The 17,659-nt window shown below is 43.9% G+C and overlaps 1 protein-coding gene across 1 annotated transcript in view; it reads left to right on the top strand.

The window, feature by feature from the left end:
• SH3BGR (SH3 domain binding glutamate rich protein) overlaps positions 1-11,535 on the top strand; it is a 45,733-nt gene extending 34,198 nt beyond the window's left edge. Inside the window, exons 6-7 of the mRNA XM_082697787.1 lie at positions 8,509-8,647; positions 11,067-11,535. Coding sequence (XP_082553913.1) covers positions 8,509-8,613 — 105 coding nt within the window. The 3' untranslated portion in view covers positions 8,614-8,647; positions 11,067-11,535. The remainder of the gene's footprint in view (positions 1-8,508; positions 8,648-11,066) is intronic.
• The last annotated feature ends 6,124 nt before the right edge of the window (positions 11,536-17,659 follow it).

Raw genomic sequence — 17,659 nt, 5'->3', positions numbered from 1 at the left:
GGCCTGGCTTGCTGGCCAAGTTCCCAACCAGGATAGCTGCCGGAAAAGGTTCTAAGACTTTCCACTTGCAGAGGCTTCCCCTGACTATCTTTATTATAGGAGCAACAAGGTAAAATGATTTTAAGCTGTGGCTTTGTCAGTTGAATGAGATTTGCAAGAGTTAGCTCAACTGACCATGTGATCATAATGATCTCACAAAACAAAACATTTTTGCTGGTATAATTATTTGCCAATCATAAAGGTCCGTCTCAGGCATTGAATATGGATGACTTTTAAGGTTCTGCCAATTCTGATGTTTCATAATTCTGTGAGCTAAGGATGGGAGCTTAAGTTCTATTTCCATAATATATCCCCCTCCTCCTATGAGGGATTAGAGGCAGAAGTAGCAAATATAAGTGCATCCATTCAATATGTTATTGACAGCTTGTGCTGCTGCCTGCCAGGCAGGATTCTGGGGACTGGGGACAGAGCAATGAAGACGACAGCATCTCTGCTCCCCCAGGGCTTATGTTCTAGGAGAACTGGTGATGGTCACATCCTGGGTTCTTCAAAGCATTCTTGATTTTTTGGGTGGCTAAGTAATTTTATAAATACTCTGGGCAATTACTTTCCCCATTTAATGTCTCTTTTAAGAAATTAAGGTCAATTCAGATATTGGTAGGGAGTCCTTGGTCCCATGGTGATTGCTGCTGGCTAACTGTCAAAGCTCTGGCTTGCACTGATTCCTGTGGGTCCCCCTCCCGTCCTCCAGCCTTGCTCTAAGGATAACCCCATTTTTAGCAGGGTGTGTCTTGTTAGTGCATTTGGTTCAGCTGAATGCAGTTCATATAGATAATCGAATTTAGAAAAATGTGAAATTCTACATAGCTGATAATTTTCTGTTGCACATTTTAATTTGATATCATGTGGATAAAAGAGAAATTAATGTTTTTAGAGGTCTGAACAGTTGTTAGCAGAGTATTTGTTCATTTATCTGGTCACTAAGCACATTTATTGAGCTTACACCTTGGTTCCAGACAGGGGCTGGGTCCTGGAGATCCCAAAATGAATAAAGACACAGGCCATGCCCACAGGAGTTCACAGACCAGTCAGGAGACAGATAAATGATGATCATGGGAACAGATGAAGGGATCCCGTAACTCAGTCTTATGGGTCAGGAACGTCTTCCTTGAAGGTGTCGTTTTAAGCAGTGTCATAGAAGGTGGCCAATGTGAGAAAGTAGCACGTGCTCCATACGGCTTAAATAAGGAGTGGTGAGGGACAGGGCAGGGTGGGGGGTAAGCAGGGGCCCAATTGTGAGGGTCTTCCAGCCATCCTGAGGATAATGGATGGAAGTTTCTTGAAAAGATGGAAGTTTTTCAACACGAGGGAAGCACGGTAAGGTGTGTTGTGTCCCGGGACAATATCCCTCGCCATGGTGTAGAGAACGGGTCAGAGATAAGGAAGACTAGGGTGCTGTGACCCGTGAGAGAAGCTGGGGGTCATGGAAGGGAGGGCCCAAGCGCGGGCTGAACTGGCAGTCCTAGAGAGGTACACTCAACACATTGCTGAGAAACCAACAAGAGTGGGCCTCTCTTTTCTTGGACATTATCTTAGCACTGAAGCTTGGGGTGTTGCCAGCGGTGTAAGGATTAGTTTGGAGATTCCCCGTGCTGGGCAGACCTGTGGGGCTGACTTGACCGGGACGGCTGAAGCAGCCTTTCAGGTTCTGTATTTTCCCTGCCAACCTCAGAAATCTGAGAGTATGCTTCCAGAGCTGGCCAAGAACATGGGGCTGCAACGGGGGGCGTGGTGGGTCCTTGTCACCTGCCTTCCATGATTTTGCCTTTTCTGTTCCTGATGTTGAGACATAGCATGGTAGGTGGGTAGGAAGGGCACTGAGTCAGGGACCAGGAGCCTCAAAGTCAATCCTGATTGTGTTGCTTACTTGTCCTCTGACCTTTGGCAAATTATTTAACTCTCTCTCTGGCCTTGGTGACCTGGTCTGTCCAAAGGAGGACTGGAGTGAGAGGCTATGGGAATGTGAGATTGCTTTCAACTCCCCCAGTGCAAGATTCCATAAGCTCACTGCCCGAGTTGTAAGGCGTGAAGAATTTTTAGGGACTTCTCCCTCCACTTATAATTAAAGTAATTCTAATATACTGGCCCCACAGACACTTATCATAGGGCCACTTTAGGAAGGGCTAGAAAAATTCTTGTTTCCTTACATTTGTAGGAGCTATAGCCTGGTCCTACTACTTTGATCCAGGCAAACCGAAATTCCAGTGGGCTGGTACAGGGCTGACCTGTTTGAAGTTGGGTGGGTCTCACCCTCTCCTACCTTGCACATTTCTTTCTTTAACCAGAAATCAGTATTTAAATACTAAATGTTTCAGAAATGTTATTATTTTGTTTTGATGGGGGATTAAGTTTTTGACAACTTTTATTTACTGGTTCAAAACTGAACTAAAGGCACACTTACAGGGACATAAATTCAGAAAAGACAAAAATAATTTTGTTTTAATTTTCTAATTGCTTGCATGTATGATCTGATTTTTTCTAAATAGCTACAGATCTCCTGTGTTCTCTGGATATAGACAGAATTAAACACATAATTAGGCAGTATTACTAATGAATTATGTTTTCTCAGGAGTAAGAGTGGGGAAAAAATGTCTATAATCTCCATTCTAAGGGCTTCAAGCACAACACATAAAATAAGTAGGCATCACTTAGTTATCATGTCTTTGCTGTTTATATATTTTATCAATGCATTAATGTCTTTCATTTTGATGAAATGTATCATAGTTTAATTTTTAAGTACATTTGTGAAGATTTTATTTATTTTAGATAGAGAGAGAGGGAAAGAGAGTGTGTGGGGGGAAGGGCAGAGGGAGAGAGCGAATCTCAAACAGACTCAGGATCAGCATGCAGAGCGCGACGCAGGACTTGATCCCATGACCCGGAGATCGTGACCTGAGCCGAAATTAAGAGTTGGATGCTCAACCGACTGAGCCCGCCAGGTGCCCCTGTTTGTTTAGTTTTTAGATTCAACTTAAAACTTACGTGAATTCATGTATTTTTTAAAATTTCTACTTGTGGACCTATGGAAGAAGTGGAGAGACAGTGACAACAGGTGCAGTAGCATATTTAACAGCGGTGCTTAATAAAATCATCTTTTAGGTCAGAGAATTGTGGCTGTAGCCACATTCTCCCTGTTCTTCATGACATGAAGAAGCTGGTGTATCCGACATCCCCGAAAATCCTCCTTTAGCTTGCAGAGAAGGGAGCTATAGCAAGTCCGAGGTAAATTTATCAAAGAGAGGTGGATGGGGAAATAGGGTGTGATGGTGCCCCTAGCTGGAGCCCCCCTGGTGGAGGTGTTGCCTGTGGAATCTGCGGGGCTGGACCAGGTCATGCTACCGTTCTTCCCCTCCACCTTACTGCCCAGTGTGCACAGTTAATACAGCTTGCATGGTGCTTAGCTGTGTTGTTTCGAATGCCTCCTGTGCACCTCGCTGTTAGGGGAAGGATGCCTTCCGATGGTCATGGGGATGGCCAACACACAGCCCCTGAGACGGGGCAGATGAGATTCATGGCAGTTTATGACATATTCTCTAAGCTCAAGGGATGAGGATATCACCATAGTTGCAGGGGCCCGGGGGTGCCCTTGGGACAGTGGGAGCAGTTGGAGGGGTGGGAGGCAGGCTTCATGGTATCAAGAGGGCTGAGTGTGCTCTGTGATATAGTTGGTATAGTTCCAGGGGAAAGGCAGGCATGGTGGTGCCTGGGTCCTTGGTAAAGCAGGCTGCTTGGGTAGGAGACCTAATCTTTGGCCATTTCCGGCCTTCCAGATTTTACCGGATGTCAAGATAGCATGTAATATTGAGTCAAAGATAGCTGTGTATCATGGAAGTTCACACACACAGCTCGTCATGAAGTGTCTGGAAGATACGCGACATTAGGAAACCTTAACATGGCTCCAGTGGGAATCTATCCAGGGAGAGCGTGACTAATTTGGGAAGAATTTCTAACATGCCCTCCTGCAACCTGGAGGTTATATTAGAGCAGTGGTTCTCATCTACTTGTGAGCCGTAGAGTCGCCAGGAGCCCGCCTCCCGTGACTGGTGAGTGAGGTCCTGTAGGGCTTGGGCCAGCATGCCTTTAGTGGTCTGATAGAACTGAGGTTGAGAGTCTGTCTTCCTTTAGGAGGCCAGGATTGAAGGGGGCAAGAGCTTGCATAGCAAGAGCCTCTGAGTTCCTGTTGGAGCACAGCCTTCTTCTCGGCCACCCTCCTACGCCCACAAGAGAAAACACCCACTGACAAGAAGGAAAAGGATTATAAAAAGACTTAAAATTAAGGATGTAAAGGAAACATATGCATTCAATAAGATAAAGAATTTGAAAAAGAAATGCCTTCTATGAATAAAGGTAGAATAAGAAGAACTTAAATAGAAGAGAATCAAGTGTCACAGAGACAGAAGATTAAGAATCATACAAAATAAGTATTCAGAAACTAAGAGTACCAAAGATATAAGACTTAAAAGCACAATTACAGCAATAAAAGAAAAACTAGAGGGGCTCCTGGGTGTCTCAGTCAGGAAAGCCTCTGACTCTTGATCTCAGCTCAGGTCTTGATCTCAGGATTGTAAGTACAAGCCCCACGCTGGGCGTGCGGCCTACTTAAAACCAATGCCAACAAAAGAAAAACAAAATAAAACAAAACAAAAACCCAACTAAAAAATAGTATTAAAGCTATTGAAGACACATTTAAAGAAGTAAGATTTATCCTCTGTAATGTAATGTAACCTATTATTGGTTTGGCTGATAAGTTTGCTTGTAGATTGTATACTTAAATAATAACCAACATTCCCAGGTACAAGGGAGGACCTCACATCCTGTGTTTGGAACTGAAGGCGGTTTGACCAGTTGAAGAAGTCACTTCAAGTGCTAGATTGTAAACACATAGAAGCCTAGAATTTTCGCCCCAATTTGAAATATACACACGCATACTTACTGTTAGTGTTTTTGATGCAGGACAAAGACTATTTCTTTAAGCCAGAGTTCAATGATTAGAGTCACCCTTTGTCTTTCTAACACAAACATAACTCCTTTTTCTGTGTAGAAAATTACTTTTGGCTTCTTTAAAATCGAGCAGAAATTTAAAGATGTCTACAAAGTAAGCCAGGTGTGTGATCTGTCTGGGCCTCGTGAGACCTCCCTGGGTGTCCCAGTTTTTTGGCACCTCATTTTTTTTTTTTTTAAAGATTTTATTTATTTATTTGACAGAGAGAAATCACAAGTAGATGGAGAGGCAGGCAGAAAGAGAGAGAGGGAAGCAGGCTCTTTGCTGAGCAGAGAGCCCGATGCGGGACTCGATCCCAGGACTCCGAGATCATGACCTGAGCCGAAGGCAGCGGCTTAACCCACTGAGCCACCCAGGCGCCCCTTGGCACCTCATTTGATGATGAGTTTTTAAGGTGACTTACAAGTACTGGATCTTTCTAAAGCATTTTGTTCAGTTCATGTAGAAAGAACAGCCTTTCATGCTCCTATTTCATTGGTTTCCATGATATTTATTTAAATGATGTAATTACAATATGACTCTAACTTACATGCACAAGTGTGGGAAGAAACATACCCTCCCTGGAAGATGAATGCCAAACCTGCTGCTTGTGAGTGCTCACTGTGCTCTGGCCATCAATCAGCATGATTCAAGGGAGGGAATAGAAACGCAGTGGAGGTTCTCAAAGTGGGGTTCCCAGAGCAGCAGCAGCCTCACCTGGGAACCTCTGCAAATGCACATTTTCAGGCCTGGCCCCAGATCTCTTGAATCAGAACCTCTGAGCTGCAGCCCAGCAAACTATGGGTTAGCAAGCTCTTCAGGTGTTTCTCACGCCCCATCAACTCAGAATCACTGGATGAGAATATAAGTTCCAGGTAACCTGAGGTATTGGCAGGGGGAAGCCAATTTCAAAAACTCCTCATAAAAGGTCCATCTAATTTCAAAGACAATAATGTTTGTTTTATATTAAGAACTTGTGTTTAGTAAAAAAAAACCAAACAGCACCTTAATTTTCTTTCAGTGACTGAAATGGGTTGCAGGAAATGAGAAGGGGGAAAGAGACCCCAGACCCACGGAGGTCTGTAACTCGGCTTAACCTTTTTACAGATGAACCCTCTTCTTTACCATTCTTTTCCTGCTTGTTGAAATGTTCGAATTCTTAATCGTGAAAGCTTCCAGGAAGGATCTCTCTCTTGTTTGAGAAATTTTGGTTTGCTTCCTCATTGGCACTGGGGGAGGGACTTCATTATAAGGCATTTAACGATAATTTCATTAATTTAGCCCTGCAAGGGCGGCATGTGATTTTTATATTGCTGCCGATGTGCTACGTGTCCAAAAGAGGCAGACTGAGATTCTTGCTTGTTGAGTCTGTGGCCTGATACCTGGGCGTTGAGGAGTTTTAAATTTAAACCCTCGCAGGGATGGAATCGTGTCTGTGTGTAGTGGAATCAGCTGAGAGAATGTTAGTGGATTCTGAGGGCAGGTCCGAAGGGACGTTCTCAGATTTTCACTCGTATCCCAGTTCCTCATGTGACTGACATTCAGTGACTCTCACTGTAACCCAGAGTTTTTGGAATATTGTGAATGGATGTTTTTTGATGAATTGTTTGAAAATGCTAATCAAAGAGCTCAATCAAGATGAGAACTCAAGGGTAGGGAGAATAATTTACCAAAAATCACCAAACGTATTATCTCAGTATCTCATCAAGTCCTTTGTGGATGAAGGTCATCAACATTAAAGAGGGTCTGGAAGGTCAAAAAAAAATTCCCCTAAAAAAAAACTATTGTTGCTTTTTAAAATTAGAAATAGTTCATAATCAGGGTGCCCGGGTGGCTCATTCAGTTGACCATCAGACTCTTGATTTCCGCTCAGGTCATGATCTCAGGGTCATGAGGTTGAGCCCTGCAAAGGGCTCTGTGCTTGGGGCAGAATCTGCTTGTATTTCTCCTTCCCCCTCCCCCTGCTTGTGTGCGTGCACCTGCTCTCCCTCTCTTGCTCTCTAAAATATATAGGTAAATAAAATCCTTTAAAACAAATAAATAGTTCATGATCTTTAAAAAAAATTATTTATCTATTTTTAGATGAGCAGGGAGGAACAGAAGGAAAGGGAAAGAATCTTAACCAGGCTCCACAGCCAGCACGGTCATATTTGGGGCTTGATCTCACGACACTGAGATCATGAATTGAGCTGAAACCAAGAATCACATGCTCAGTTGACTGAGCCATCCAGGCACCCCAGAAATAGTTCATGACTTCATAAAAATTTAGAAAGTGCAGATTAAAGAAGAAGACAAAAATAGTTTACAGCCCCATTAACCAGAGGTAGCCACTAGTGACACACACACACACACACACACACACACAAGTCTTGATGAATACTCTTTTGTAATCTACTTTCATTCATGAATTTTGTGTATGGTTTTTGGGGGCAGGAAGGTGGTAAGTATCGATCTGCTTCCATTAGCTTTAATATCATTTTGTCAAATTAATCTTTTTTCCTAGACCTAAAGGTTATTTATAGCCTATTCTATGCTTATGATTTTTAAAATTATCTGTAAATTACATCTTTCCAATAATTATTTTATTTGTTGTTAGATAAGATTCCATTTTTAAAAATCCCATTTTTATATATAAAGATAGGAGGTACTATTAATTTGGAAGTAATTTCACCTTATGTGTCATAGGTTTGCTGATGACTTTGGCTTGAAAAAATCCTATAACAAACTATATCTGACTTATACACTTAAAAGCTTCATCTTTTGTGATAGAATTCTATTCGCTGAGATTCCTTTTGTATTTTATTCTTCTAATAGACTTCTAAAATTTTAAAGTAATTTGATGACAGTAGTCTGTTAATATGAGTAAAGACTACATGCTTAAGAGAAATCATGAATACCCATTAGAATTAATGTAGTGCTCTGCAACACCATTCCAAATTGTGGGGCCTGTGTGTGCATGTGTGTGTGTGTACTGTGTGTGATGTATGTTGTGTGTGTGATATGTTGCATGTGTTATATGTGTGATATATGTGATACGTGTGTTCTGTGTGATGTGTGTGTTGTGTGTGTGATAGGTGTATGTGTTGTTTAGTGTGTGTGATGCATGCTGTGTATACTATGTATGTGTTCGGTGCATGTGTTTGTTGCGAGTGTGATGTTTGTTGTGTGTGTGATGTGTGTATGTATTGTGTGTGATGTGTGTATGTATTGTGTGTGATGTGTTGTGTATATAGTGTGTGAGATGTATATTGTGTGTGTTGTGTGTATGAGGTGTGTTGTGTATTGTGAATGTAATGTGTGTTGTGTGTATTGTGTGTGATGTGTGTTGTGTATATTGTGTGTGTAATGGATGTGTCTGTGTTGGGCGGGGATGTGGGACGCCCTCATCTCTAGTGTGAGAGTTTCCATTTCTTTCCTCAGTTATCTGTGACCTTTCTCACAAATAATGAAATTTTTGTTTAAATAAGACGGGAGAAGTAACGGGAGACGGAGCAGAAGGGGAAGCAGAGGAAGAGGAAGCTGAGGAAGCTGAGAAAGGAGAAGAGGCCGGAGAGGAAGACGAGGATTCTTAGGCCTCTTCATGCTTTACTTCTTCAGCTTTTCCAGGTAAGCACGGCGTCCGGGGGTGGAAGAGTGCGCTGTTACTGGCGTCCTAGTACACGGACTCGTCCCGGCCCAGATACTCACCGAGCTACAGGGGAGTGACAGTCAGGGTTCATGGTGGCGGCCGTAAAATGACAGCCTGGAACAATCACAGCGCAGGCTGTTGTGGGAAGGGAAATGCTGCTGCGGGCGAGGGAGCGGGAGGAATCTCCGTGATCAAACATCCACCAGGAGGCCCGCGTGGAAACCTCGTGCAACACGTGGAAATCACTTCGACAAGGACGCTTGCTGCTTTGTAATTTTAAAACTTCCGACGATGTAGGATAGCCAGGTAATTCTCAACAGTCTGGTGGGAATTGTGTAAATATATTAATGACATGATGAGACTATCTAATGATAGTGGGTACTGAGGACCTAGAAGAAATGCTCAGATACCGTGGGCTACATAGATAAGACCGTCTGTGTGAAAACAAGTCAAGACCAGTGACGCTACAGAAATATCTGGCTATTCCAGACACTTAGCAAATACCGAGGCAAGTGTTATGTTCTTATTAATATGATTTAACCTTGTGACCAGATTTGTGGCAGCAGTTTATTCTCTGGGCAGTGAGGTCTAAAGTGTGCTCTGATGCTAGAAGGGTTTAAAATTTAAGTTAGAACAGTTCTTCCCGTTTCCTTACTAGACATTTATTTGGTCTCCTTGTCTCCACGGAAACACGTGAGGCAGATGTGGGGGCTGCGGACATCAGGGGGCTGCGGAAGGAGAGGAGGCGGGAGGGCCTGGAGCACAGAGCAGGTGTTCAGTAAAGGTCTGCAGTGCGTCTCGGAGCCTGTGGCATGAAGGGTGGGCAAAGCCTCAGCGGGAGGAGGAAAAAGAAATCCCCGGTGCTTTGTCAATATTAGCTCAGGGACAGGGCCACCCTGTGAACCAAAGACCAATTCGATTAGTCTGCATCTCCCCCCTTGCTGTTCTTATGCTTATACATAAAAAGTTAATATAAAAAAATGTCACCAACAGAAATCTATGACAATAAAATCAAGACGATTTAAAAAAATTCATATATTTTTAGGAAATCTCGGAGCTGGTGAGAGTAGCCCATGGTTAGCAGATCATGGAAATTTCACACCAAATCTGGCCCAGCATTTGACATTTCCCAGGTGGTTTCTTTCTGGACACGCAGACCTCCCCTTGAAGGCCTAGTGGTTGTCATTTTGGAAACAATCCCATTTCTTTTATTTAAGAAAATTTAAACATTTTCTTCTGTTGTTACCGTTGAGAAGCCTGTTGTTAATGTTACCCGTGTCACTGCTCTTACTTCTAATGAATGGGCTGAGAAAATATTTTCTGAAAGAAAGAAAATGAGCAAGTTTACTTTTAGAAATTCTATCTGAAGAATGCTGGGGAAGGGAAATATCCCAACTATTTATTCTTATACCAAAAAGCCCCCCAAAGTGAAAACTTGTAAGTACTATTTAAATCCATTTCTATTCGCTGTGCTTACAAGGTTCTTTTAAAATTATGCAATTTTACTGTGGTTATTAAAAGTACGTATCAAATGTGAAGTGCCACAGCTCAGACTATCCCTCTTGTAGCCAGATGGCTTTCTGTAGGCTGATTCAAAGAAGAAAAAGAAATAAAAGGGCAACCACAGCTGCGGCGCGCAAGCGCATTTGCCTGTTTCACGGATTCCCTTGTTTGGAATCCGTCCATAGCGGTGTGTTGTCAGGTCAGAGTGCCTGATGCTGACGGAGGGGCTGGGACGCCGCCCCCAAGTCCTACCTCCGACTCCTGAGAGACTCAGCATCCTTCCGAATCCAGCATGGCAACGCGGTCATGCATGCAACTGGGCAGGCCCCCTTCAGTGTCCGACACAAACCCATCTCTTCACTCATGGAGCTTTTTATTGTAAGAGATTTGACTTTAGGGAGAATGTGGAGAAGCCAGGCACAACTATGAATGGAACGATGAAGGAGTTCTCATTTCCTGTGTCTGAAATTGATGCTTAATTAAGGCCCAGGAGAAATGATCTCTAGTATGAAACAGTTCTCCAAGGGCTGCTACTCAACACTGTCCTCCAGCTAAGGGGTGGACCATTAAGGCTTCCCTCCCCAGGACTAAGCTCGTGGATTCGTCCTCTGCATTCTTCTGAAATATCAGTGGGAAACTGTAATCAGAGACATTAGTCAATGTCTCCTTACGGTGTTTGATATGTGTTAGTACAGAGAAGGTATATCGACCTGGTCTGGTTTTCCATGAAAAGAATTTCCTTTCCTTTCCTCGCATTTGAAAGCAAATGATGAGTAATGGTTTATAGTGTCCAAGGGAACACTTCCCCCTAAAGCATGAGAAATAGTGACGATCGTGGGAAACACTGGCTTTCTCTCCTGAAGTCTTCTCCCTGGTATTTTCCCTTTCTTTCAGAAAACCTAAGCTACGAAGCAGTATTTCAACTGTCTGCCCACAAACCAAACTCAACAAAACGCTTTGGCGTGAAGCTAGCCCACCTCTCTCAGTGCAACTGGGTTTACTGAGGATTGTACCACCTGATGTGGTTGGATGTACACGGATATGTCTACCTAATCTTAGCAACGTGAAATTCCATGCGAAGACAACTCGTGCATACTTTCATGTGCCTGACATCCTTGGCCTTTGCTTAAAAATTTTAAAAATTTTTTTTTGCTCTGCATGAATAGATCTTCTTACTAATGCCCTGGAGAAAAAAAAAACAATTTTGAAAAATAATTTCAAAATTTAGAACGTCTCTTTGTGGTGTAATAAAAGTATTTCTTTGTATGTTTCTTCTGCCCCTTGTCTCAGAATTAGCTGAAAAGCGCGTTGAAAATAAAGCGCTTTCCATAAAACAATCACACAAATAAAGATTAATGGCAGATCTCTTGTCCCATGGAACATTAATTTCTTTATTTATAGTTTCTACGTGGTTCTTCTTGAACTCAGTCTGCCTGTTGCCAAGTCTAGGTTCTTAACACAACCTTTCTGTCTGCACCAGAATGGGCATTTTTGGTTGTCCTGGTTATTTGGTCCGTGTTTTCAAATGACACTGGTTGTCTTGTTACGTCATATTTTGTATCGTCCCCACAGCTGTGCACATTCTCTCTGAAACCTTATTTAAATGTAAGTCTGCCATTCACACGTGTGGGGATGATGGTGAGGACAGGTAGATTTGCACCCCATTGTCTTTGCACGTTTCTGCACGGAAGGAGTGGCTGCTTCTGTTCCTTCTCATTGATTTGCAGCCCCCGGCTGGGACCTGCAGAGCTCGATTCTGTCGTTGTGCCTCCTGCTGCTGGAGTTCACCAGGAGCTGGTCCAGCTCCGACGACGTGTGCACCAGGTAGGCTGGAAGCGTTTCTCTGCTCCAGCGCCCCATCCCAGTCTATCATGGGGATCTTTCCTCCCTGATGAGATTTTGTTGACATCCCTCTCCTCTCTCCTGTCTGCGCTAGTCCTGGCCTTTCTCTTGCTGCACGCTTTGCTTCCGTTCTGTCAGAAGAGCTTGTCCCCTCGATGCGGTCCTATTCAAGGGTGATCATGGCATTTCCCCATGGGGTGGCCATTAGCTTGACCTCCTCCTCCGTCTGCCCCTCGATTTTGTGGCTGAGCCCGTTTGTGTCACCTGGGAATGTGTGCGTGGTGGCAGAGGTTGTGTGCCTCAGAGGAACTCGGCAACAGCTCTTTTCTTGTTACCCTAGTAACAAAAAGAGGCATTTTGGAGCGAATCAAGATATTTTGTGCCCAATTGTTGAAGAAGGCTGCCTGAAAAACATTTCTTTCTTTGCTAAACATGAGGTGAGACTAGAGTGGAAAAAAAATGCATGTAATCAAAAATTAATTTCTGTTTTGTACTTTATTGCATTAAGTATTGTTTTGTCTCAAGAGCGGGTGTACTTAGTAACAACTCCAGTCATAGGTAGTCCTCAAGCTCTTTGTTGTCGCTTGGGCTGAATTTTAGTCCTTTGGTGGTGGAGTCATATGGAGATAGATTTATTTAGCGGGATGCCAATTTTTCTCCGGTTCTTGTATTTTCAGATGAAAATAACTATTTGTGATAATAATAAGCAAGAGAACATGGTGACCACTTACTTACTTTTTTTTTTTATATTGTCTTTCTGTAATCAGAAAATTAACATTGGACAAGTGTAGTTTTATTTACTCTCACTTCCTTCTCTTGAAAGTATTCCTGCAATGCGGACTCCACTCAGGTCTGAAATGCCAAGTAAACAGCACCGGCTTTCTTGCAGGCTCGACTCCATGGCCTCCGTGGCTTCTGTGGCTGCTGAGTCCCCAGTACGGAGTTTGCAGTATCTAAATACGGTTGTAAACCTCCTCATAATTCAGCAGTATAGGAGATTTCTAGAAACCAAGCAGCTTTATGAATATGTAAAAAAAAAAAAACTCAAAAGAAAACCCCATGGGAATAAGCTAAGTCATTCTGATAAAAGAAAAGACGAGAAAAATGGAATAATTAATGATCTGAAACTAATAGAGGTACAAGAGAGTTTATCAGTCTACAGAAGGCCCAGATTTCAAGTAACGTTTCTCATTTGATTTTTTTTTTTTTAAGATTTTACTTATTTATTGGAGAGATAGAGAGCACGAGGGGGGAGGGGGCGAGGGAGAAGCGGAATCCCCACTGAGCAGGGAGCCTAGGACGCTGGGATCATGGTCTGAGCTGAAGGCAGACGCTTCACTGACTGAGCCCCCTAGGTGCCCTTGCTTTTTTAAGTGGAAAAACAACTACACGAAAATCCAGGCACACTTTTTCTAAGCCTTGAACAAGAACTGTTCTCCTCTGCCCTCTGCTCCTCTCCCATCTGGGGTCTCCTCGCATTTCTTTGGGTTGCACATCCCACATGGGCAATAAAGGCGGTGTGTGGTTTTTTGAGTTCTTTGTTTTCTAGGCTAAAGGTGAGAGATGCATAAAGAGAATGAGACGTATTGCCTACAGAGTTCCTTGAGGAAAAATTTTTAAATGTTTCCTTTACAAAACAGTTTCAGGAGGACACCTACCTGTGCAAGCATGCTTCTGCTTGGTGACCCTAGTGAGTTGCAATAATGGAGAAGGGCCATTAGGTGGTGATAGAACACAAGCTTCTGGACCCAGCGTGCTGCCCCCAGAGCCCCCTTCTTCTCCTGCAAGGTGGGGTACTCTTGAAATCAGAAGGACGGGCAGAAGGGATTCACCAACAGGACAGAGGAAGAACAGACAGTAACCCTGCATGTCAACTGGCCAATTAATTAGTGCAACCATTTATCACGCTTTTATCCAAGATAGTGTATCTTGGGCAAAAAACTGTGCATTGTTTTTATTTTATTTTTACTTTTTTAAATTTTATTTTTTCAGTGTTCCAAGATTCATTGTTTACATTGTGCATTCTTAAGTGCCATTAAACCAGTAATTGATTGTTTGAATTTCACACCCTTGCCTTCCGTGGAAGGAGTCTAAACTCAGCCAATGCCTGTCTATGGGTACTTTGGGTAAAGGTTCAGGATCTTCTTGCAGCCTCCAAACAGCTCCTCCCAGGTGTCTAGATCGGTGAGCCAAGCCACTGCTTGTCCCTCCCCATTCTAGCCCTTCAGTCCTAATCCCGTGTATTTCCAGCTCTTTGGAGATACCCTCATGTCCTTACGAAAGCATGCCTTTCACTATTGTCTAAGAGCTTCAACTTTCCTTTTTTATGTTTGCTTTGGAGGGACTTTGTTGGAAGTAGGAAAAATGAGTTGTAAAATCTTGAAAACATATCAGCAGGTCGGGCTGTTTTCCAGAGCTGGAAGTCTGGGGACTGTTCGCCGGCACTGTGATGCTCTCGGCGGTAGGATACACATGGGGAAGAACTTGGCCAGGTAGGGGCCTATGGGGTCAAGGAGTAGCTTGGCTGGACGGGTTCATGTCTAGCAGACAGTCTGTTGGCACCAGAGCGTGCCCACTTTCTCACCCGCTCACACGAGTCAAACTGATTTTAGGAATAAAATCAGGCTGCTGTGGTTATTGTGTTTCCTCGTGTGTTTATTCGCTAACATTTGTTGGGTGCCTGTAGTGAGTCAGGCTCTGTATTAAGGGCTTCACGTAATCCCTATGGTAATCTGATGAGGGGGACAGCACCCTCATTTGACAGATTAGGAAAGTGAGGCAGCAGGGAGGTGTGAGGGCAGATGTTCTGTACTCCTGTAAGGTCACACAGCCCAGAGATGGCCAGGCTGGGACTGAGATCTACCTGGGTTCCGCCCCGTGGTCCGGAGCAGCCTTCCCCACAAACCCTGTTCTCTCTGTCCTTGACTGTGGCTGTGCCCCCTGGGCTGTTCCCCGTTGGGCAGTGCAGTGCGTGCCTTGTCCTCAGAGCACATCCTGCCCTGGACCCTGATGGTCCTCGTGTTCTGCCTTTAGACTCAGTGCCATGGTCATGATGTTCCGGCCCTGGAGGGAGGGGACTGGAACTTCTCAGCTGTGATCCACACATGCTGATTTCTTAGTTGAACCAATGGGGGAAACTCCATCCCCTTCATTCTCAGATTCTTGGGCTGCTTGCTGTGTCACCCACTGCAGCCCAGACAGAAGGGGAGTGCTGTCAGCCCAGAGCGCTCTAGAAGTTAGGTGGTGGCTTCCGATCCAAAGCCTTAGTTTGCAGAGAGAAAAAAGTAAAATTGTCATCTGCTTTTTCCAGTCTGGTCATCCTTGGGTACACTCCGCTCGCTGATGCTGAAGGGTACACTCAGATCTCCTCCAGGGCTTAGCTGTCACCGGCCACTGAAGGATGCACCGGTGTCGCAATGAGCTCCGCACGGTATTTTTAGCCGAAAGGATGGTTCCTTCTGGCTCCTCGTTGAGGAAGATTTAATGAGGCGAAATATGCTTTAGTCCCAGGGCATGAATTCTAGTTTGCTGGTTTTGTAGCAGATCAGAGTTCTCTGTTTCTTTTATAAAAAACGTTCGTCTATGGCTGAAAGGAAACAGAAATTATCTAGGGAGGGAAATAAAGCTCCTATTAAAAACCTCACACTCATAGTTTTATTTCTTTTCAGATTCTGCAAAAATAAAGCAGAGAAATACAACCTGAATTTAGTTTTCTCTAAGGGGTAGAGATATTCTCCAGCCTTTAACTAGATTCGGGGATTTAGACACTGTGAGGTCAAATCCACTAACCGGTCAGCTTGACTGACTCAGAGTTGCTACGAGGGATTTCGCTGGTATGAAGAGGTTCTTTGTGAAATATTTAGGCAGGGGACTGGGAGTTCCGGATAGCTCCTGAGTACACCAAGCGATGGCTCTCCACCAGGCTAGAATCGCTGGGGACTCTGTACTGTGACGGTGTCTTTGATCCACGGAGAAGGCACCGGAGTATTTTTGGAAGCTCCTCAGAGGGTTAGATGTGCAGCTGGGTGTAGGAAATGCTGCCCAGGAGGAATCTGGACTCTGGGAAATAGCCAAGCCCTTGTTCCCTCACCTGCATGGGCCAACCAGACGGATCACTTCCAGCAGACTTCTAAAAGAACCGGTAGGTCTCAAATATGTTTTTAAGCCACGGACCTCTCTGTTCAAATGGATCTCCAGTGTAAAAGTCAGATGGCAGGAGAGCCTCTCTGAGTCTAGTTTTAGGGACATTCGCCCTGAGAAGACCCAATACAAAGAACAGTTTGAAAAACTCTTCGCTTGGTTGTAGATTTTTCTCTTTTTTTCACCTTCCTTGAGGCTTATTTTATGCAATCATATGCAGCTGTGCTGTTTTTCCAACATCACCCAGTTCTCCAATTTTCTGACACCAACTGGGTGTCTTACAATTTAGTTCTGACACTAATTCCTGGGGTTAATTTCTGGGCTTTTTTTTTTTTTAAAGATTTTATTTATTTATTTGACAGGCAGAGATCACAAGTAGGCAGAGAGGCAGGCAGAGAGAGAGGAGGAAGCAGGCTCCCTGCTGAGCAGAGGGCCTGGTGCAGGGCTGGATCTCAGGACGCTGGGATCATGACCTGAGCCGAAAGCAAAGGCTTTTTTTTTTTTTTTTAAATTTTTTCAATTTATTTATTTTCAGAAAAACAGTATTCATTATTTTTTCACCACACCCAGTGCTCCATGCAATCCGTGCCCTCTCTAATACCCACCACCTGGTACCCCGACCTCCCACACCCCCGCCACTTCAAACCCCTCAGATTGTTTTTCAGAGTCGATAGTCTCATGATTCACCTCCCCTTCCAATTTACCCCAACTCCCTTCTCGTCTCTAACTCCCCATGTCCCCCATGCTATTTGTTATGCTCCACAAATAAGTGAAACCATATGATAATTGACTCTCTCTGCTTGACTTATTTCACTCAGCATAATCTCTTCCAGTCCCGTATGTTGCTACAAAAGTTGGGTAAGGCTTTAACCTGCTGAGCCACCCAGGTGTCCCAATTTCTGAGCGTTTTAATTGAGGTTTCCTACGTAATGCATAGCGGTCCAAACTTTCAATCACCTGGTTGGTTTTTCTGGCAACCAGCTCCCATCTCCCATTTCCCACACCTCAGGTCCAAAGGGATCCAAAGGGGTTCCTTATGAATAACAAAAGATGCTCTTATCACTCAGGGAATTCAAGGGTTTTAGGAGCTCTGTGTCAGAACTGGAGACAAAGACCAGCTATGTTGCTTACTATATCCCCCAGCACCCACTTGATCCGTCTGGTTTGGTGCATTCTGACAACTGTGTTTTTTTTTTTTTTTTTTTTTTTTTTATCTTGGAATTCCTTTGCTCCCAGAACTTTTTTTTTTTTTTTAAGATTTTATTTATTTACTTGACAGAGAGAGATCACAAGTAGGCAGAGAGGCAGGCAGAGAGAGAGGAGGAAGCAGGCTCCTGCTGAGCAGAGAGCCCGATGCGGGACTCGATCCCAGGACCCTGAGATCATGACCTGAGCCGAAGGCAGCGGCTTACCCACCAAGCCACCCAGGCGCCCACAACTGTGTTTTTTTATGGAACCATACCCCTGTCAAAATCCAGAACATTCCCATTACCCTTTAGAGATCA

Source organism: Mustela nivalis, assembly GCF_964662115.1.
Source record: "Mustela nivalis genome assembly, chromosome: 1".
Taxonomy (NCBI): domain Eukaryota; kingdom Metazoa; phylum Chordata; class Mammalia; order Carnivora; family Mustelidae; genus Mustela; species Mustela nivalis.
This window is presented reverse-complemented; position numbering and strand designations above follow the sequence as displayed.